We start from the raw sequence: 23084 nt of genomic DNA, 5'->3' as shown, positions 1-23084 counted from the left end.
GACATGTTCCAGCAGCTGCAGCCTCTCCCTCTCAGTGACATCTTCTCTAGGCGCCCGCTATCATGGTTTAACATGCCCGCCTCCGTCCGCCCACATCATACATGCACAGTGTGAATGGAAACCTACAAGTTCTGACAGCCTCTGCGGCCGTCAGCTTGTAGCTTCAATTAACTACCATGGTGCTGTTGAACGCTCTAGTAGTTCATTCATTCTTACTGTCAGTGTTCATCAGTCTGCCTGTACCAGGCACGAGCAGAGAGATACACTGAGAAGTCTTCAGGAGTCCTGCATGGCACCCACAATCTACTGATCACGGATGCATTGCATTCTGGGCTGAAAGTAAAAAAAAAAAAAGCAAATTTTACCTGGAAATAGATGTGCATTTATCATTTTTTTTAATTTTTTTTTTAAAGATGAAATTAACCTTTAAAGAGGATGTAATGGGTTTAACTTTGTCTTTATTCCCCTGAAAAGTAAAAGCATAATGGGCTAGTATACACATACTTCGCATACTAGCCCATTATGTTGCACTTACCTGCAAATTAAGCCTGCGATGTTCCCGCAGGTTGGTCGCGTCCATCTTCATCCCTCTTCTTTCTGGGGCCGTGGACTCTGGCTCTGTGACTAGCCAGAGTCGCGTGACCTCACTCCCACGCATGCACGCAGGAGCCGACAGTCACGGCACAGGCCCTATAGAAACAGCACGATCATGCCTTTTTTTAGTGCCCATGCGTCGAGGACGTTGGTGCAAGTGTACAGTATATGGTAAATATCTCCTAAACCATGCAGGTTTAGGAGATATTTTCAGTACCTACAAGTAAGCGTTATTATAGGGTTTCCTGTAGGTAAAAGTGGTGTGTAAGGGTTTACAACCACTTGAAGGCAAAGACTTAAGAGGGCCATAGACTTTTTTTTTTTTTTTTAATTTAGCCAGAGGTCAAACGAGCAAACTTAATCTGAATAGATGTACAAGTTAGTGTACTTTGTTCAACAGGCTGCTCTTTGCATGAATTTGCTTAATTAAACTAAATCTAGCCATAAACATTATTTTCCAACAGATTCCTCCATCCATGCTAACTAGTGTGGATAGAGGAATCCCAACTATCGTATTCAGGCTGCTGGCACCTATGTCGGTCAGACTACTTGAACAGTGACTATAAATGATTGAATGCAGTTACTGTTTGTCCAACCAATTTTTCAATCAAAACTTGTCGAGCCCCATGCTATAGATAAGGCCAAGCACAACACGAATTTCAGATGATTCAACAGGAATCGGCCAAAATTGAAGGTGTATATGGCTAGCTGAAATGAAGAGGGAAATTATATACTGTAACAGTTATTATATACTGAAAATGTATAAGTTACACAATGATTTACATAAAAACTCACATCTGTCTATTTCATTCACAATCATTAGCAAAGCACTACATGATAACTTTACTGGAATCGCCAAGTAACAATACTCACTGCCTGGTCTGGCCCATCTCCCCCGAGAACCCGAAATCCAAAGCCAGATTCTTGTTTTCGTAAGAAAACATCCAAGTCCTTTGTATTTGGAGCTATAAATGAAAAAATTAGACATATTACTAATGAAAATAATAGGTCAGATTACTAAAATGCTGTCACTAAAAACCATTAGCAATGCATTGAATCTGCCATTATGTTTAGCCAGTTAATACTGCCACAACTGCTAAACAGCAGGCATCACAAATACCTATAAATTATGCTGGAGGGGAAAATGTCATTGCTCTGATATTGAACCCAATCAACCTTTGCATATAGCATGTGACTGCCCTTTCCTTGTCCTGGGTTTAAAAAATCACATTTTCAGGGATCAGAGATATGTGAAATCACCTGAATGGCTCCTTGCCGGTTGCCTCCAATTAGCATACTTAACAGAATGACAACTAAGCTATAAGATGTATATGCACTGTAAAATAAACTGCAATGTCAGCCAGTTTCATAGTATTATAAAGTAAGCAAGACAAAAGTGGTAAACTGAAAATAAATTCTGTTGCTCAGCGTTCTATGGTGTTCAATTTCAGGCCTCCTCTGCGATAAGAACTTGTTGAGATACTCCCAAAGAGTTACTTACTTCTAAAAGGATGCAGACCCTGCAGCTTTCCTCTCACTGGAACACTGACAGGGCACCAGCTAATTATAATGAACCAGTCCCTCTCAATTAGAAGTCTGCAAAAGGACATGGTGAAATCAATTCTTCAGATCAACAAAAGGTAGGAATTGGACACATAGTTTGGTAAAATCCATTTAATGTGCATTGATTAGCCAGAAGGGGTTGTTTTTTTACTTAACAATATTGTAGTTAGTCTTTAATTGATATGTTTGACAGGCACTGGGTGCCTTGGGTGCTGGATGACCTTGTCCTAGTACTGGCTACACTTTTTTTAAGCTCCTTAATGTCTACAATGTCAGAGCCATGAAAGAATACAATAGAGAAGTGGCCCCATGGGATTATCACCCCTAACACCCATTTGTTTTATAAATACATTTTAATATTAATAGGGGGCTGTGATAATTGTTAAGTACATGTCTCTCTATGGATGCTTTGCTGTTTGTTTCTGTTTTGTATTTCAGGTGACAAGCTGCCAGCTATTTCTAGGAAAGGTTTACCTCAGTACACCCTATGTAAATGAGTATGGGGTACAATGTAAAAAAAAAAGATAAATTCTGCATGCTCTTCAGTGTGTTGGCGATGTGGAGCAATTCAGGGGGATTTTACACACATTTTCTGGACTTGCCCATATATAGTTACTTTTTGTGTGGAAGGGGTGAATTTATTGAACTCTATCACTTCTGCTTCTTTACCGGTTTCAATGGTTTGGTAGAGACTATTCTTCCTTCAGTATCTGTGTTTGCCAATATAACATTATTCTACGCAAGAAAAGCAATGCATTGCATTGGAAGAAACCTCGGTCCCCTACACTCTCATATTGGAAACAATTGGTAAATAATAATCTTCCATTGTATAGAGATACTTACAGGGTTGCCCTAGTAAGTTTGATAAAGTGTGGGCAAAGTGGCTGGACAAACCGTATACAGCATCGAATGCCCATGGGGGCCATTATTTATAAAACGTGCGTTCCCATATGGGAAATGTTTGGGGTCATTGAGGAAAGAAGGAATTAATGTTTATTTTTTCCCCTCTTCCGTCCCTCCCTCTTTGTTTTCTTTTCCCCTTCCCCTGGATTAATAATTGTTATATTGGATTTTGAAACCATATTATTATATTTTTGGTTCAATGTGTATTATGTCTTGTTGTGTTTTGTTTTGTTTGTTATGAAATTTAATAAAGAGATTTGTAAAAAAAAAAAGAAAAAAAGATGATAGTACACGGTTTAAAAAAAATAAAAATAAACAAACTTTTATATGCTATAAAAACCTGAGCAGGACATTTATTAAAACGTTGTACCAAATAAAAGCCTAGTAACAAAAAACTATGTAAAAATATTTAGGCTGGAAAGTTGGTCATAGAGTTATTGTCAAGTCAACACACTTATATTGATGCCATTCAATTTGGTCTGGAGATCTAGGCATTGCTGATCTCTGGTCACTGAAGAGCTTAAACAATTACATTAAATCTGTAAGATTGAAGTGAATCCTGTCACAGAGTTACTTTATTAAAACAAAAGCTTAAAAGCAGGAAGCAAAAAAATGTCCCCTTCACATGAATGTCTAACTGTTAAAATGATGACAGTAAGCAATTTGTTTTATAGCAGCAAATTGCTGTACCAGCTGACTAGCTAGAATAAAGTAATATTTGAATGCATTTTCTTCCCAATCTGTAGTTGTTTCGATAATTGAAGTGCAAATCTTAAGAACAGACACTTTTTTTTATCATTTTCTTGGCGCAGTGCCTGACAATAGCATAGATAGGTCAACGTTTTGTCTCATGGAGTTCCCGTATAATACTCTTTATTAAAAGGTAGACTGTGACTGTTAGAAATTTGGCTTTTTTGATGCTTTACTAAAACCTAACTACCACCCAATTTACAGTAGTAGCAGGGACTGGCTATAAAGCAGTTTTGTCATCAGAATCATTTCTAGAGCAGCTATGTCTCCATAAATTGAGTAATAATTTAATGGTGCTAGGATGCTTTGAAAAATGAAGATTAAAGAATAAGTTCAAATAAAAAAAAAAAAAAAAATGCACATTTTATTGCAGGTACAAAACCTATAAAGCATTACACAAGCGATCAGAAGATTGCATATAGCTGAGAGGATCCCCACTAGCTGTCAGATTGGGTGGTACTGGGACCCGTCCGTTCATAACATGTTACACCCTGAACATGGGTGTAACTTGTTATGAAAAGTGAACTTATCCTTTAAATTATATTTGTACACGTATATAGTAATAATATTTCAACCGAAGTTACAAACAGCACCACTATATTAACACCACCAGAAAAATAAAACTTTATAACCATAAATTTAAAAAGAAATAGAAAAGTCCATAAAGTCTCAATGACGAAACCCATATGGGAGTGACTGTGCAGCTGTCCTGTATCTAAGTACAAACGCTGGTCTTCCTGGGACTCGCTGCTTCTGCCGGTTGTTAACCTTTTTCCATCGGGGAGCGGTGAGATATGACTGAGCGGTACTAGATACACGTGAATGAGATTATGTGCAAATACCCAAAGTATTTATATTGTAAGCAGGATTTTAATGTGTGTGGAGTGTGTTTTACTAATTAAACAGGTTACACTATGGATCGCTGTTTCTGTTTGTGTCTTTTGAATGACATTTCCAACAAAATCTGATTGTGAATGAGCCTCCCATTGACGAATATTTTAATGGGCATTTTGGTTTTATTACTGGAGTATCTATATGAAGTAGAATAAGTGGTGATTTGAGAAGCGCTTGAAATTAACCCTTGTGAGGGTGAGTGCATAACCAAAGGGGGAGACACAAAGCACGAGGCTTCTTCTATGAGTTTGCTGTATGGTGAATTTACTTAAATGATCCTTTCTTTCCCTCTGGGGACTTCGTGGAACACTTCTTTGCACTTCAGGAATTACCTGCTTTGGGACTTTATGGACTTTTCTATTTCTTTTTAAATTAATGGTTATAAAATTTTATTTTTCTGGTGGATTATCAGATTTATTAGTAGCGCTGTTAATATAGTGGTGCTGTTTGTAACTTTGGTTGAAATATTATTACTATATATGTGTACAAATATGATTTATGATTATAACAGCAGCTTTATTAGGTAGTTCTCCATCGAGTGCTTGGATCAGTGATATATATATTGATATATTATATCAGTGATATCTGCATTATTATCCTTTAAATTAAATGTTTGGGCAAAACTTTTTGTCTACTTTTGAATAGAGTAGGAAAGAACCGACCATTGTTACCAAAACCAAAAGAAAGGGAACCCAAAAGTTTAGAGTTATCACCAAAATAGGAGGTGGGGTAACTCTTTCAAAGACGGCAAAGTCTGGTGACAACAAAGTAGAATATTCCCCTCATTGTGTAGAGATTTCTCCTCACTTCCGGTTGATTCACCAGAACAGAAAGTGAAAGGAAATCTGCCCCCAAAGAACATAGAACGTACAAACTAAAATTTTATTTTTCCTTTCTCTATAGAAAACGAAAGGTTTGGGTATACATAAACTACCACATTCCAAGTTATGAATAAAAAGTGGAATTGTTAAAAGCCCTGTCAACTTTTGTTTGTTTCCATGTCCCAGTTGGGACATTTCCCTTCATCTGTTGAGTCATGGAGCTCATTGTTGGGGAGTCATGACAATAAATCTTTTTATTGTTGGGAAACATCTCCACTAGGACAGAAATCATTGGAACAGGTGTCCCCATTGGAAGATTTTCCTTTAATTCTACAATTGTAAAAGGTTAGATTTGAAATTATTGTCTGTCTTGGTGACCATAGCCATTTGCAAAAACAACATTTGGCCTTTAACGATACCCATAAATTATATTTTTCCCCCCAAATATTACAATGTATTTAATGAAGTCATTTAAATCTTTCAGAATATCTTTCATAAATAATATTTTTTATAAAAACAGCCCTTTATTAAATAGCATACATTGTAAAAAATAATATAAGAATATAAAAATATTTGGCTCAATAGCATATTGCTTTCTTTTCTACACCTACTTAACCCTCAAACCTCCACATACCACAGGGTGCATATTACTTTCTTTTCTACACCTCCACCTACTTAACCCTTGAACCACCACATACAACAGAGTGCATCTCACTTTCTTTTCTACATCTCCACCTACTTAATCCTTAAGCAACTACACACCACATGGTGTTCTACTGTTAAAGTCTGCATGTTCTTTTTGCTAATAATTCATGTTAATTTTAGGATGAGATACCATTAATAACCACCAACCCATTAGGAATTTAGTCAGTAACAATGGTCACAGAACAAATAGTGAGGATGACTTTACCCATAAGGGACACATTAATAAAACCCCTTGTCCGTGTAGTATAAAAAGTGAGACAGTGAGGCTTGATTCAGATTTGTGTAACTTGTCATGCAACTTTGGACATCAAAGTTTCAGGAAAAGTCAGTCCCCGTGTTTTCTAATGATAACCATTCATATCATTTGTAAAGTTGTAGCAACTTCAAAGTAGTTCATGCACTACTTTGGTCCGACTTTCATGCAACTTGAGGGACATAGACTTTAACGTTTGCCCTCAGAACTTGCATGAAAGTCATACCTGAATGTTATACAATGCAACTTGTGTTCAACAGTTGTCCATTATCACTGGTCAAAGTCGTATCCAAGTTGCACCAAAGTTGCAATTCAAAGTCGGCACAACTTTGGAGTAGTAGAAGTGTGAATGGAGACTAAAAAAGTTTTGGCTTTAGATATACCTTATGCTACAAGCACTGATCCAGTGCACCTTTATGCATACTGCGTGTGTCTAAAATACAACAATGTAACAACTTGAATTAAGGTTCCAAATGACTCTTTGTAATGTAAAAGCAAATATTTCTAAAGAGGACTTTGTGTTTATTCACATTAAGGCATCCTATATATTAAGGTGAAGAAACACCTTGCACTCTCAGGCCCCCCGAGCCCCCGTTTTTACTTACCTGAGCCCCGAATCTCCGTGGGCACAATGCCACTTTGCTTACCCCTAGCTCTTGCGGGCTCTTCATTGGATGATTGATAGCAGTGTAGCCACTGGCTCCCGCTGTCAATCAAATCAATTATGCGGTGCGCAGGGGGCGGGGCCAAGTGATACAATGGCCGCCAAATGTATCACACAGGAGTGCGCTCGCAAGCTAACCCACTTGGGAGAGCGCTTCCCAGAGGGGGGTTAGCTCTTGCGTGGGGAAGCCGAGACAGACTCCGAGTCACCCCAGAAGACGAGAATCGGGGCCACTCTGTGCAAAACGAACTGCACACTGGAGGTAAGTATATGTTTGTTATTTAAAAAAAAAAAAAAAAAAAAAAAAGAATGAAACCTTTACAACCCCTTTAAATGTGAAATCAATACATATGGAACTGCTAAGAAAAGAAACATTTGTTCATTATGTTCTGGGGTTTTATCTTAATATTTATTTTACTTCTTATAAACCAAAAGCCAAACATCTGCAGAGAAGTCTAATATGTATAGAAGATGACTTAGAGGACGGGCAGCCAAAATGTCACAACAGCAAGATTACACAGTGAAGCAGAGCACACATGGGATTTCCTCTCAGGCTGATGTATCAAAGGAATATACCTCCCTTTCTTGTTTTAAGAGATGCACCTACTCAAGTGCAACTGGATTAATAAACACTAACACACGCAGTTCTTTAAAGAATATATGATGCGCTTAGGCTATAAATAAGGAATAATGCCTATTTTTAGAGCTCTATGCTGGACATTCACATTTCCTGACAGCTTTCCTTAAGAATGAGCAACACACATGATAAAGAAAGGCAAGAGCAGCAGCCATTCAGAAAAGAGCATTGGTTAATCCCAATTATTTGCACTGCTGTATCAACTACAGCTAAAAGGTACAATAAACTTTTACTAAGACTGGTGCAAAAATTGCAGGTACCACTGTGGTAACCACCACATATAATTGGTAATCTGTAATATATGATATTTTTGTTTTTGTGTTTAATCCTGCTCTAACCCCCTGACTAAACTCAATACGGAGCCTCTAATGTAATGGAAAAAGTAAACCAAGTTACAGTATGAAAAAAAAAAAAAAATCATATAAAGCACTTCTAAACATTCTGCTAGAGATGTACCAGGCCAGGCTAATGCATCCCGAGGTGGATTAGCATTTTAAAAGGGAACCCAAAGTACAGATTAGAATAAAAAAAATACTGGGCATGTAACAGATTCATCTCTGTGTCCATGTCTCTGCATCTAGAAAATATGGCAATATGGTTTCCCAACCAATATTAGCCTGATGCCCTGTACACACGACCAGTTTTCCCATCGGAATAAACTCTAAAGGTTTTTTCCAACGGAATTCCACTGAAACTGTCCTGCATACACATGATTACATCAAAGTCCGACCGCCAAGAACTCGGTGAAGTACAATACGTACGACGGGACTAGAAAAGGGAAGTTCAATAGCCAGTAGCCAATAGCTTATGTCTCGTACTTGCTTCAGAGCTTGCGTCGTTTTTGGTCCGTCGGAACAGCATACAGATGAGCGGTTTTCCCGGGAATTGGTTCCTTCGGAAATATTTAGAACATGTTCTATTTCTAGGTCCGTCAGAATTTTAGATGTAAAAAGTCCAATGGGGAATACACACAATCGGAATATACGATGAAAAGCTTGCGTCTGACTTTTTCCGTCGGACATTCTGCTCGTGTGTACATGGCATAAATTTATGTGCATCAAGTAGAACATGTCCTCGCTAGGCTTTAGGGCTGGTTCACACAAAAAAAAAAACACAGATCCGTTCTGCATGCGTTCTTACATGCATGTTTTTTGACGTGTTTTTGCCGCATTCTGGTGCATTTCCAGATACAATCCAGATTCTTTTTTTTCCCACTGTACTGGGGTCCGGTGTGTTTTTGATGCATTTTATTGCATTCCAGTACAGTCTAGTGCAGGAAAAATGCCACATGTTCTACTTTTTTTTTCTGGAACTCGAATGCCCTTAAACTGACTGCATTGGTGTGAACTATGCCATTGGAAACCATATAGCCTACTTTCCATACGTTTTTGATGCAGAAAAAAAATGCATTAGACTGCATGTGGTGTGAACTAGCCATTGTCCTTGATGATGCCCTGGAGGAGGAACGAAACGTGTCAATGCATTTCCGGTTTCACAAATCACTGACGCAACTTCCGCTGTCTGTGCAATGCATGCCGTCCAGCGGCGAACCCGGAACATACAATGATGCTTGTTTGAGTGGCATTTGATTGCACAGCACAATAAATACCAGTGGTACTTCACTAGTGGCTTTTTTCTGTTTTCCCATTATGATTGATATACCTCGGTCCATCCACGTGAATACCCATATGGAAGTTTCTCTGAGAGTCTATTTCACATACACTAGATCTTTTAGATCACAGCTTTATTGACCCCAGACTGCAAAGCTTAGGGTCCATTAACTCTGGGGAGAGGGGCTCTTGAAACACTTTTTCCTGAACCATAAAGCATTTTAATTTGAAGCACTTAATCTATTATATATTTTAATAATATTGTCAGTCAATATTTTTTGAGCACATCATCAAGTTGTTGTTGAATATTCTGCTAGCGCTGTTAATTCATGTATTCATTTTTTGAGGTTTTAGCACCTTTGTAATAGCTGCTGCAGTTTATTTATTATTCCATTTAGCATGAGTTTTATTTAGTATATACACTTACTGAGAATCTGGTGATCCACTGTGTAGAAAGAAAACCGAAGGTAGACTTAGGGAAGGGGTTCTTAAATGGGGAGGCTGTTAATACCTCTTGTGGATATTGGATCCAAATGATGGAGGTATGGCATGAATCTCTGAACAATTACATAAAAATTGAAACAGGATTCTCTGTATTTTTAAAACAAGGAATCTAAGTGAGAATTATTTTTAATATCAGATGATATTATATTTGAGTAAAATTGTTAGTAACTGCATCTTGATTTCATACTTTTCACAAAAACAACATAAATCTCACTACTTTTAAAAAGTGTCTGTGTTTTTAATTTGACATAAAGTCCAATTTTATTTCAGCTGTTTTGTCTCTAATTGTCCATATGTATAGTAAAACCATTCTACTGACATCTTGTGAAGTCCTACCTTTGATGACTGGTGATGATAGTAAAACACTGTGGGTTAAGAACCCTTAGGCCCCATTCATATATCACATATCAGGAACGAGCATTCTAACTCTGTCATCGGGAACAGTGATCTCTGTCATGTCCTAGGTACATCTCCCTACAGTTAGAACATGCTAAGGGGACACAGTTAGCCTCTTGATCGCCCCTCGTGTTTAACCCCTTCCCTACCAGTGTAATTTACACAGTAATCAGGGGCTATTTTTAGCTCTGATCGCTGTATAAATGTCAATGGTCCCAAAATAGTGTCAAAAGTGTCCGATCTCTCCGCCGCAATGTTGCAGTCCTGATAAAAATGCCAGATCACCGCCATTACTAATAATAAAAAAAAATAATAATAAAAATGCCATAAATAGATCCCTTATTTTGTAGACGCTATAAATTTTGCACAAAACAATCAATATACACTTATTGCAATTAATTTTTTTTAACAAAAATATGAAGAATACATATCGGCCTAAACTGAGAAAGACATTTGTTTTTTTTATATATTTTTTGGGATATTCATTATAGCAAAAAGTAAAAAATATTGCTTTTTTTTTTAAATGGTCAGTCTTTTTTTGTTTATAGCGCAAAAAATAAAAACCGCAGGAGGTGATCAAACACCACCAAAAGAAAGCTCTATTTGTGGGGAAAAAAAACTCAGTTTTGTTTGGGTACAACTTGGCACTGTGCAATTGTTGGCTAAAACGATGCAGTGTCAAATCGCAAAAGATGGGGGCTGAAGTGGTTAAAACATGCCCCAAGCCTGTTATACTGACAGATAGAGAAGTATGTATTTCCCCATAAGCTCTACTTCAGGACCATCTTTGGTCTATAAACTATGTTTTTCTGAAATCACATTGGTCAATTTTGTTTTCCACTTGTCTACATGCTTTATATCTAAAGTCAATAAAACTTTTCTTTAGAGTCTTTGCTGTGTTCTTAGAGAATATCTGAGAAAAAATAACTTTACAGAACATGCACTTAGAAAGGTCAGTGATGGTTTAATTAAAGGTTTTTTTTATTGCTTGCTAACAGTACAGAAATACTTTAATGTCCATAGTCTGGGCACAGGTGAACGTTTCCATCAATATATAGTGGGAAAAGAGCAGTATTAATTAAGATGTATTTCTCTACTGCTCTACTACCCTTTTATTTTTTCTTTCAAACCTGATTTCTCTCCCAGGATTTCTTTAATGCTATTATACAAAATTTTATCCTGCTACCTACAACTCCTGCTATAACCTCCAAGGCATAAAGTAAACATGATGTTAATGCTAATTACAATTTATTAATTACTTTTGTTTACAAAAAAAAGCATTATAAATGCTGCCACTATACACGAGCGCCCAAGAAATTGCAAGTTTTATTAACCTTGGTGTGGTATCTGCTAATTAAAAGAAATTACTTACGCTTATCCTCAAAGATGTTCTTTGATTTCTTGTACACTTCTGAAGGGTCAAGTTTTGGAGAATTAGATCGTGCAAGGTTTGGTGGGAAGGGTAAAGGCTGTGGTAAAGGTTCAGTTGTGCCAATAGTTTCAACACTACCAGTCAGCTCTGGTTTGTCAGTCTTCTGGGAAAAAAGAGAGGCATTGCATTTAAAAATTAATTTTTTATTTTTTTTGCATTTACACAATATTAAATTTGAGGCTAATAACTAACATACAAGAACAGTATGTATCCTGGCAAATGATTGTGTCACATGACCCCTTGTTAAAGTGAAAGATAAGGCTAGCAACAATTCTTAAAAAAACTGCTTTCCTCCTGTTTTTTAAATCCTGCTTGGTACAATCATGTCATCCAGAAGTTCTGGATTCCCCATGTCAGATAGTGGCTGCTGTCCGGAAGAGAAGGGAGCACCAACAATGAATGGGCAATGGAAGTCCGTGGGTGATGTCATGGCTCCGGGAATTCACAGCCATTGTTGAGCACTCATTTACCCAGGGGAAATAAATCTGCTGAATCATATGACCGCACTGGACAGGATTAAAAAGTAAATAAATAAATGTTATATATGTGTATATATATATATATATATATATATATATATATATATATATATATATATATATATATATATGCGTATATATGCGTATATATATATATATATATATATATATATATATATATATATATATATATACACACACACACACATATACACATACTGATTTGTTTTTTTTAATACAGGTTATGTTGAGTAGCTGGGAGGCAGCAATTTTAGGAATAAGTGTTATTAGCATTTAAATATAAACTTTATATATATATCCAAAAAGGTTTTTTTTGAAAGGTGATAAACATTCATGTATTTTATACCCTAGGTCAATTCACAGGTCAAGTGCTGAGAGCTTCAGAATGCTATTTAATCTCTATATGAATTTCTATCACTCATTAACCAATTTTATATATATTCAATTTGTAGTACTTGACTTTTCTTGGCAATCAAGGTGTGCACTGTGTTAACCAATTTTATATATATTCAATTTGTAGTACTTTTCTTCTCTTAGCAGACAAGGTGTGCACTGTGTGTAAGAAATGTTCTTTGATCTTCTGGTAATTTAGCTCCTCTTGGGGTAAAACGTACCCATAGTTAGAGGGAGCTCGCCCTGCTGCTTCGGGTATCCCAACCCTTTGAGGCAAATTGAATACAGTGTTCATTTTGAATTTTGTCACATTTCAATTTAGTTATAGGCGCCTTTCACAAATGCTGTCAGTTTTTCAACCATCCGTTGACGAATGAAAAACGGACATCAATGCATTTCTATGGAAAAAATGGATGTAAATGGACGATGACCATAACCGACTTGATGGACACTCACCACTTTTGTTACTTTGGTTGGTGATGGAGGACCTGCAAGAAAAGAAAACAGTTATCACAAAGCAAAGAATAGAGTGGATCGTTGTTTTTGAGACCCAAGATGGTATGCTGAAACATTGATTCAGCAGAGAGCAATAGGTTTATGTACATAATCTGAATGCAACAACATACCCACCCACACAGTTCCACATACATTTAAGACCAATAACCTCAAAATGGGGGATTGGTAACAAAGATAATATAATCAATACAGCCATCGCAACATGCATTTAAAAGTATATAGCTACATTATCACACTTTACAACCAACATTTCAGGGCTTCATAAGACTTTTTTTTATTTATACTACCTTAAAAAGAGGGTTCTTTGTTTGGTATGGGTATGCCCATCTGAGCATATAAACCTTTACATTTCATAAGGGAGTGCTTGCGGTAATGATCATAAAACTATCTGAAAATGCATTTATACATTTCCAGGATCTAGACAGAACACTTTGACTTTTTTGGAGGGATAATATGTTTTACTTAAATTTGAGGGTTATTTTAAAATTCAAGCTATAGTTATATAATGGATATGGGCTGAAAGTGCACACCGTCATGTTTAATTTGAGGGTACATACAGCAAAGTCGGAGGAAGGGTTTAGGAATTACTCTTAAGAATAGCCCCCTTTTTCAAGAGGCCAAAAGTAACTGGACAATTGAATCAAAAGCTGTTTCATGGCCAGACGTGGGCTACGCCCTCCTTATTTCTCCATCAATTAAGCAGGTAAAAGGTATGGAGTTGATTCTAAGTGTGTTATTTGCATTTGGATTATTTTGCTGTGGACCTACATCATGCGTTCAAAGGAGCTGTCCATGCAAGTGCAACAGGCCAATATAAGGCTTCAAAAACAAAAACAAATCCATCAGAGCAATATGAACAACATTAAGAGCGGCCGAATCAACATTCTGAGGAAAGAAGAACGCACTGGTAAACTCTCTAGGGATCCTCTTTATGGTAAAGAAAAACACATTCACAACATCCAGACAAGTGAAGGACATGCTCCAGTAGGTGGGCTTATCATTGTCACAGGCTACAATCAAGAGAAGACTTAATGAGAGCAAATACAGAGGGTTCACCACAAGGTGCAAACCATTCATAAACCTGAAGAATAGAAAAGCTATATTAGACTTTGCCAACAAACATCTAAAAAAGCATTCTTTGAAACCAAGATTAATCTGTACCAGAATGACAGGAAAAAAAAGCGTGGAGATGGCTTGGAACAGCTCATGATCCAAAGCACACATCTGTAAAACATGGTGGAGGCAGTGTGATGGCATGGGCATGCATGGCTTTCAGTGGCACTGGGTCATTGGTGTTTTTGATGTTGTGACAGAAGCAGCCGAATGAATTCTGGGGCATTTAGAGATATACTGTCAGCCCAGATTGAGCCACATACAGCAAAGTTGATTGGACTGTGCTTCACAGTACAGAGGGACAATGATCCAAAACACACTGCAAAAGCAACCCAGGATCTTTTGAAGGACAAGGAGTGGAATATTCTGCAACTGCCAAGTCAATCCCCTGATCTGAACCCAATTGAGCATGCATTTCAGTTGCTGAAGGCAAAACTAAAGACAGAAAGACCCACAGAGAACAACTGACTGAAGACAGTTGCAGTTACAGCCTGGCAAACATCAGAAAGGAGGGAACCCAGTCTTTGGTAATGTCAATGGGTTCCATACTTCAGGCAGTTGTTGTCAGTAAAGGATTCTCAACAAAATATTAAAAATAAACATTTTATTTATGATAATATTCATTTATCCAATTACCTTTGTGCCCCTGAAAATGGAGGGGACTGTGTATAAAAATGGTTGCAATTCCTAAAATGTGTACTTTATATTTATGTTAAAGCTGAAAGTCCGCACTTTCTGTTTGAGATATATATATATATATATATATATATATATATATATATATATATATCTCACATACATACAATGTAATTTATGGAAAGTAAACAGATTATCTTAAAGGTTTACTAGAGATGGTCATTAAGCATTCTGTCACCACAGCACCTTGTAGTAAATTGGCATTGCTCTGGTAACTTGATGGCATGGCACAATTCACCTTGCATGGTAACGTAGCATTAGGGATATAATAGTAGCAGGATATCACTCTTGCAACAAGGCTCTACCTTGGCTTTAGTGATATCATTCTGCCCTCTTGTAGTCCCGGTATTAATACGGTTTTTTAGAACGTGCCAGTGATTTTAGTTTTGCTAGGGTATTTCCCCTGAAACAGACCCTGGGGATTATTATACACAAATAATCTTACCCTGTTTCCCCTAAAATAAGACCTAGCATGAGTGTCGGTGATGGCTGCAATATAAGCCCTACCCCCCAAATAAACCCCATCCTCTTTCCCCAAAAATAAGCCCTACCCTGAGAATAAGACATAAGCCGCGTACACACGTGGCGGACTGTCTGGCCAACTTAGTCCGTCAGACAATCCGACGGACAGTCCGTCATACTTTCGAATGAACGGACTTGCCCACACACGGCACTTTTTGAGCGGACTAATACGGCGGACTAAGTCCGCCATACTATCCGCCCTACTTTTGAAATGAACGGACTCGCCCACACACGCGGAGGAAAGTCCGCTCATTTCGAGCGCGTCTCCAGGTAGGCGGGGCCCGCGAGGGAGACGTCGCTGACCCCGCCGCCTGGTATGGACTTAAAGGGGAACCCCAACGCCGAAAAAGATCGGCGTGGGGGTCCCCCCCAAGTCCACAACAGACCCTTGTCCGAGCACGCTACCCGGCCGGCCAGGAAAGGGGGGCGAGCGAGCGCCCCCCCCTCCTGAGCCGTACCAGGCCGCGTGCCCTCAACATGGGGGGGTGCCTTGGGGAAGGGGGGCCCGCGCGGCCCCCCCACCCCAAAGCACCTTGTCCCCATGTTGATGAGGACAAGGGCCTCTTCCCGACAACCCTGGCCGTTGGTTGTCGGGGTCTGCGGGCGGGGGGCTTATCGGAATCCGGGAGCCCCCTTTAATAAGGGGGCCCCCGGATACCGGCCCCCCACCCTATGTGAATGAGTATGGGGTACAATGTACCCCTACCCATTCACCTGTGAAAAAAAGTACAAAAAAAACACAACACAGGGTTAAAATATTTTATTGCACAGCTCCGGGGGGTCTTCCGTCTTCGGGGGTCTTCTCGCCGGACTCCTCCGCTATCTTCTTGTAGCTCTTTTGCTAGTGGAGGAGTCTGGCTTTCTTCCTCGCCGCCGGCCTCTTCTCCCGACTTCGGGGGTCTTGTCCCCCTCTTCGGTTCTTCTGCCGGGCCACCGCGCCTTCTTATAGCTCTTTTACAGGCGGTGGCCGGTCTTCTGTCGCCGCCGCCTTCCGTTCTTCTTCTTCTTCTTCTCCAGGAGATGTTGCCTCGACGATCTCTCCGGCCGGAATGCCAGGGAAGCGCTCCGCTGCCACTTATATAGGGACAATGGGGCGGTGTCACATGGCTTTATGTCACATGGGTTGGTCACATGGGTTAATGTCACATGGGGACTATGACATCGTAAGGGGGCGGGGTCACCATGTGACCAACCCATGTGACATAAAGCCATGTGACACCGCCCCATTGTCCCTGGCGGAGCGCGTCCCTGGCATTCCGGCCGGAGAGAGCGTCGAGGCAACATCTCCTGGAGAAGAAGAAGAAGAAGAACGGAAGGCGGCGGCGGCGACAGAAGACCGGGCCACCGCCTGTAAAAGAGCTATAAGAAGGCGCGGTGGCCCGGCAGAAGAACCGAAGAGGGGGACAAGACCCCCGAAGTCGGGAGAAGAGGCCGGCGGCGAGGAAGAAAGCCGGACTCCTCCGCTAGCAAAAGAGCTACAAGAAGATAGCGGAGGAGTCCGGCGAGAAGACCCCCGAAGACGGAAGACCCCCGGAGCTGTGCAATAAAATATTTTAACCCTGTGTTGTGTTTTTTTTGTACTTTTTTTCACAGGTGAATGGGTAGGGGTACATTGTACCCCATACTCATTCACATAGGGTGGGGGGCCGGTATCCGGGGGCCCCCTTATTAAAGGGGGCTCCCGGATTCCGATAAGCCCCCCCGCCTGCAGACCCCGACAACCAACGGCCAGGGTTGTCGGGAAGAGGCCCTTGTCCTCATCAACATGGGGACTAGGTGCTTTAGGGTGGGGGGGGCCGCGCGGGCCCCCCCTTCCCCAAGGCACCCCCCCATGTTGAGGGCACGCGGCCTGGTACGGCTCAGGAGGGGGGGCGCTCGCTCGCCCCCCTTTCCTGGCGGGCCGGGTAGCGTGCTCGGACAAGGGTCTGTTGTGGACTTGGGGGGGACCCCCACGCCGATTTTTTTCGCTGTTGGGGTTCCCCTTTAAGTCCATACCAGGTGGCGGGGCCAGCGACGTCTCCGTCGCGGGCCCCGCCTACCTGGATACCCGCTCGAAATGAGCGGACTTTTCTCCGGGCGGGAAAAGTCCGCTCATTTCAAAAGTACGGCGGACTGGCACACACACGGGCGGATTGTCCGCCGAAATGCGAGTCCAGTGGACAGTATTTCCAACATTCCGCTGAAAAAGTCCGCTGAAGCCCACACACGAGCGGACTGTCCGCTGAAATGTGTTTCGGCGGACTAAATAGGCCAGACAGTCCGCCCGTGTGTACGCGGCTATAGAAGGACTTTAACTAGGGCTTATTTGGGGGGTAGGGCTTATATTGCAGCCATCGCCGACAATCACGCTAGGTCTTATTTTAGGGGAAACAGGGTAGGATATCATATCTTAGCATTAAACCACATCAATAAAATGGGAATGTTGTAAGCACCCTGGGCAGTGTGGCATAGGCTGTCCCAACCCCTGCCATGGTCACTTTTGCTTTACCTCTTCCTCTGCATGTAATTGTATAGGTAAATATAATTCATTAAATGCATGGTAAATAAGAATTAACATATTGCCATCACTACATGTATTTTCTTTTTATATTATTATTATTACAGTTGACATCATATATTACTCTATCGCAGGGGAAACAGTTTAGTAGCTCTCCTCTATTACGTGATCTACAGGTTCTGTGACATTTTGGTATATTTTAAATGTTATCTCTGTGACTACAGCCCTTAAAGGGGTGAACAATTTAAGGCTGGTCACCATTCCATTTTAGACAAGGATAACATTACTTCTGAACACTAAAGGGTAGATTGTATAACAGAAAATGCAATCAATTAGAAACTGCAACTTTGCAACCCACCTTAATGCACTGGACTACAGGATTACACTTGTATTGGTAAAGATATCTAAAATGATTTGAGGAACCAGCAAAGCAGCCTAACAGCAATATGTGGAGGATGGAGCTAGGATCTCTAGAGTGAGACCTCCATACCGAGGCTCAAGCCAGCAGACAATCATTTGTGCCGACATCCACTCAAAACAAAAATGGAACGTTGTATTGTCATTCCTCAAAAGCAGTCCATATACATTTCTGAAACAATAGTACAATGGCTTCCCCTTTTATTATTAATTAAACTCTACCCCAGATTAAAATTAATTACCATTAATGATCTTACTCTGTACAACAACAAGGGATTAAAAAAAAAAAAAGAAGCCAAATTGTAGTTGGAAGCGGTACATAACAGGCTCGCCTAATCCTGGCTTCCATTTTATATAACATTTTATTTTTTCGTTTTACAGACGCAAAGTCAATTAAGTCAATGAATGTAACACATGAATGAGCCTTGATAAGGCCACTCGGATTCAATCACTGGAAATAAAACAGCTCTTAAAAGGGCAGCGTCTGAGCCATTACAGTAGACATAGAGACGCATCTTTAACTGGCAGCTATCAGGAACCGTATTATGTGCAAGTATAAGCTAATTAGTATGGAATGGAAATGGAGTCAGTGTAATTGCTATTAACCATACCCATTCTGCAGTAGGAATGTATCTGCATATTCCATCTAATGCACATCTATATGGATTTGTGCTGCTTATGAATACAATCTTGCAAAGCTGCTCATTTGGATTCTGAATACTGTTTGTTAATAGCAGTCTTTCCATGTGCCTTTTGGGCTACTCCATCATCTTGAAAGTAAAGCCACTGGTCATTTAGCTAATGATGGAACCATCGCTTTAATGATGAGCTCCAATCAACCAGGTACAATTCACTGCACAGCGATATAGGCCAGAATAAAGTAAGCACTTTAATCAGCACATTATGCCCTCTAAAATCAATTGTGTGTATACTTTTAGCATTAATTTGAAATAAATACACAATTTCATAATGGTAAAGAAGAACATAGGCCAGTATTAAACTGCAAATGCAATAAATGCATATATAAACCCTAACAATGAACTTCTTTTACTTGTTCTGTTAAATACTGTATATTATTATTATTCAGGATTTATAAAGTGCTGTTTGCACAGCTCTTTACAACATGAGGGCAGATAGTACAGTTAAAATACAAATAAATACAGGAGGTGTCAGAGAGCCCTGCTCATTAGAGATTACAATCTAAAAAGGGAGGGTCAAGTAATACAAAAGGTTATAACTGGGGAATGGGATAATATCAGTACAGCTGTTAGGTGGAGACAAGATAGTTTTCTCTGAAGAGAAGGGTTTTCAGAGATCACCTAAAAGTAGACAGAGTAGGAGATCGAACAGATTGGAATAGGGAGTTCCAGAGGACAGGAGAGACTTGGAAGAAGTCCTGGAGACGAACATGGGAGGAGGTGACAAGGGAGCTAGAGACCAGAAGGTCTTAGGAGCAATGAAAAGGACAATTTGTTTGGTATTTTGAGATAAGGTTAGTCATATAGCTGAGGGCAGAGTTGTGGTGGATTTGTAAGTTGTTAGCATTTTGTTTTTTATTCGTTGGGCGAGTGGAAGCTATTGGAGGGACTGACAGTGAGGGGGCAGACATTGAATGGTTGGTAAGGAAGATGAGTCTGTGGGAATCCACTACAGTTATTACCTCACCCGAAGGGTATATGCAATATATGCCTATTTGAAAAACACCCATAATTACCAGAACTGGCAAAACTTGAAGGGCTCGACTTTTAGCAAAGAGCTGGAATTATGAGAGCTCCACTAGTTGCATTATAATGATGTCTTACTTCCTTTTAATGTAATGGCAGAGAACCACCAGATACCGAACAGGCTATTCTTTCAGTATCTTCAGCTGCGTCATGCTCTACAGAGCTATGCAGTAACATTCCTGCTAACTGCTAAGTTAATCTTCAAGCCCATGATATCTCTGAACTACAGAAAACCTTCCTCTATGCCAGTGGTCTCCAAACTTTTCAAACAAAGGGCCAGTTTATTTTCCTTCAGGACTTGAGGAGGGCCAGATTATGGCCAGCAGGGGTAGAAAATGTCACAGGCTCAGCACAAATGAGAATAAATATGGCCTTAGGGTTGGAGGTCAATAGAAGTAGGAGTAGTGTCCCTATTAGTAAGAGGAATAGAGTATCGCATCACTGGTATTGGTGGAAGAAATAGTTCCCCATTGTTGATGTCAGTGGGAGGAATAGTGTCCCAAGGGCCACAGAAAGTCTAGCAAAGGGCCACAGTTTGGAGACCCCTGCTCTCTGCCAATGAGATGAGGAAAGAGGGAGGTGTCCTAACAATTTTACTGTCCTACTATGACAGCACTTTTCCCATAGATACAGTACGGAGGATGGATGTTGTCATCCTTAGACAGGAAGTGAGTTACTGGCAGGATCACCAAGTAAAAATAGTTAGGGGAAAAAACAAAACAAATGCAGCCACCAAATCTAAGGACGGGTATGTTTTAATACATTAAAATTGCGTTCTTGGGTTTACATATACTTAATATTAAATCTGAAATTCTATATACCTAATCAAGAGATGGAGGTTCAGGAATATGACCTTTCCCCTTCCTATCTACCAAGCATCACCACTGACAGTAATGTTGGCTATCACAATAATGGGCTTAGCAGACTGGAAGGCTTGAAATGAGTCTTCTGACAGATTGATCCAATAAGTAACTGTATATCAGAGCACTCCAGGCTTTCTAGATAAATTAAGTGGTTAATTAAGGGATTATTGTGGTCCTTGTTATGAGCAGAAGCTGAAGCATAGAGTTCCAAGTAGAGCTGCACAATTAATCGTCAAGAATCGTTATCACGATCTTGACTAAAGTATTTCACAATGCGGGACTTTTTTGACCGTCCTGCAAGCGCACCACTCCAGTTTGAAAGCCTTCGGCTTTCACACTGGAGACACAGCAGCGGCTGTTTCAGGGCGCTTTGCAGGTGCTATTTTTAGTGATGTAGCGTCTGCAAAGCGCCCCAATGTGAAAGGGGCCTAAATGAAAAAAAGTTTAACCACTTAAACACTAAACCTTCTTCTGATATTTGTTGGTTTCAAGTTAAAATATTTTTTTTTGTTGCTAGAAAATTACTTATAACCCCCAAACATTATATATATATTTTGGCCAGAATCGTGCATCTCTAGTTCCAAGCAGGCTCCAGTTTTTGCTATAAGCCCCAAAACACTGAAAAGTAATAATTATTCAAACTCTATATTTACAAGTACAAGTAAAGGCAAAACTTTTTTTTAGATTTGGGTAAAATGGAGATGGATTAGAACCTCTGTCAGCTTTTTATTGCAGGCTGTGCCCCCCCCCCCCGTTAGGGAGATTTAACCTCTCTATTTGTCCAGTTTACCATTATCATTGAAAGCAAAAATATAAGTAAATGTAAAAGGAAAACATTTAGATTGTTCTCAGAAAAGAGAGGAAATATTCTAATGGTGATAGTAGTTCTGGTGACCCCCTAGGGCAGTGATATGCAATTAGTGGATCTCTAGCTGTTACAAAACTACAAGTTCCATCATGCCTCTGCCTCTGGGTGTCATACTTGTGCCTGCCAGGGTCTTGCTATGCCTCATGGGACTTGTAGTTCTGCAACAGCTTGAGGTCTGCTAATTGCCCTATCTCTGCCCTAGGGATTTCCTCTCACATTCTGTTTTGGTTATGGGACAGGAAGTGAAGGGAAATCTCCCAAATAACACACATATGACAACAAAATAACTGGCAGGGGTTATAAACCTCCCCAAGTTTATCCAAAATGAAAAAAGTTTTGCATAGAGTTCTACTTTAATTATGCGTTTGTAGTGTCCTCTCTTTGGAAGAAAAGGTGATTGTAGCCATATTAGTGCAATTGTGACAGAGACAGTACTCAATTTTCTCTGTCACAATTGCACGGACGGTACTCAATTTTCTCTGGAAGAAAAGGGGAATTCTTCATTTTATGTATCAGAAAGATACCATATAACTAGTGGATTAATTACATTTGTTGTTTTGAGCAATGACATGGCCCTTTGCAGTTTGAAGAAAACTCATGCACACGGAGATATCGGAGCTGCCATGATTGACTAGGATTTAGGCCCTTTTCACACTGGGGCGGTGCGGGCATCGGTGGTAAAATGGTGCAATATTTAGCGCTGATTTACTGTCGTTTCAGCAGCGGTATTCGGCCACTAGCGGGGCCATTTTACCCCCCTGCTAGTGAAGCCTCAAAATATCTACTCCCTTATCCTGCATACTTGTTCAAGGCCAGTCACTGTGAGGTAAAGGATGACTAAACATGACAGTCCAGGAGTCTGCAGCTTTAAAACAAGTCAAAGCCCCACAATATAGTCTCACTACTAATTTATAGGGACTCTATCAGGGTAGAAATATTTAAGCTGCCACTGCTGAATTGCTTTTAAAGATGAAAGTTCTGCTGCTATCATGATTATACTTAACTATCTATCTTTTAAGTCAGAACAAGCATATGCATATCAGTTCTCCTGACACCTGATATCCAAAGTACTTGTCATGGTTCAATAACTCACAAAGAAGTAAAAGAAGGGTAACAATGACATTTCGAGAGCATGCATCTTTAAAAACAAGGCAGCGATAGCAGCTCCCATATTTCTGTTCTCACAGGCTCCCATTAGAGGGAGCTCCTACTGGGTATTATTGCAAGGCAACTAGTGCCAGACAGCCTC

At 39.9% G+C, this 23084-nt stretch overlaps 1 protein-coding gene across 3 annotated transcripts in view; it reads right to left on the bottom strand.

Moving 5' to 3' along the window:
• MAGI3 (membrane associated guanylate kinase, WW and PDZ domain containing 3) overlaps positions 1 to 23084 on the bottom strand; it is a 497671-nt gene that overhangs the window by 88879 nt on the left and 385708 nt on the right. For 2 of the 3 annotated variants that reach the window (XM_077481559.1, XM_077481557.1), the window contains exons 11-13: positions 13076 to 13107; positions 11667 to 11829; positions 1468 to 1559 (exon numbers count right to left, since the gene is read on the bottom strand). In XM_077481559.1, the coding sequence (XP_077337685.1) occupies positions 1468 to 1559; positions 11667 to 11829; positions 13076 to 13107 (287 nt within the window). The remainder of the gene's footprint in view (positions 1 to 1467; positions 1560 to 11666; positions 11830 to 13075; positions 13108 to 23084) is intronic. The other variant, XM_077481558.1, reaches the window with a different exon arrangement.

This window comes from Lithobates pipiens, unplaced genomic scaffold, assembly GCF_037356315.1.
Source record: "Lithobates pipiens isolate NorthernLeopardFrog02 unplaced genomic scaffold, aLitPip1_a1.2 Scaffold_16, whole genome shotgun sequence".
Taxonomy (NCBI): Eukaryota; Metazoa; Chordata; class Amphibia; order Anura; family Ranidae; genus Lithobates; species Lithobates pipiens.
The sequence above is the reverse complement of the archived record's forward strand: the minus strand, read 5'-3'. Positions and strand labels throughout refer to the sequence as shown.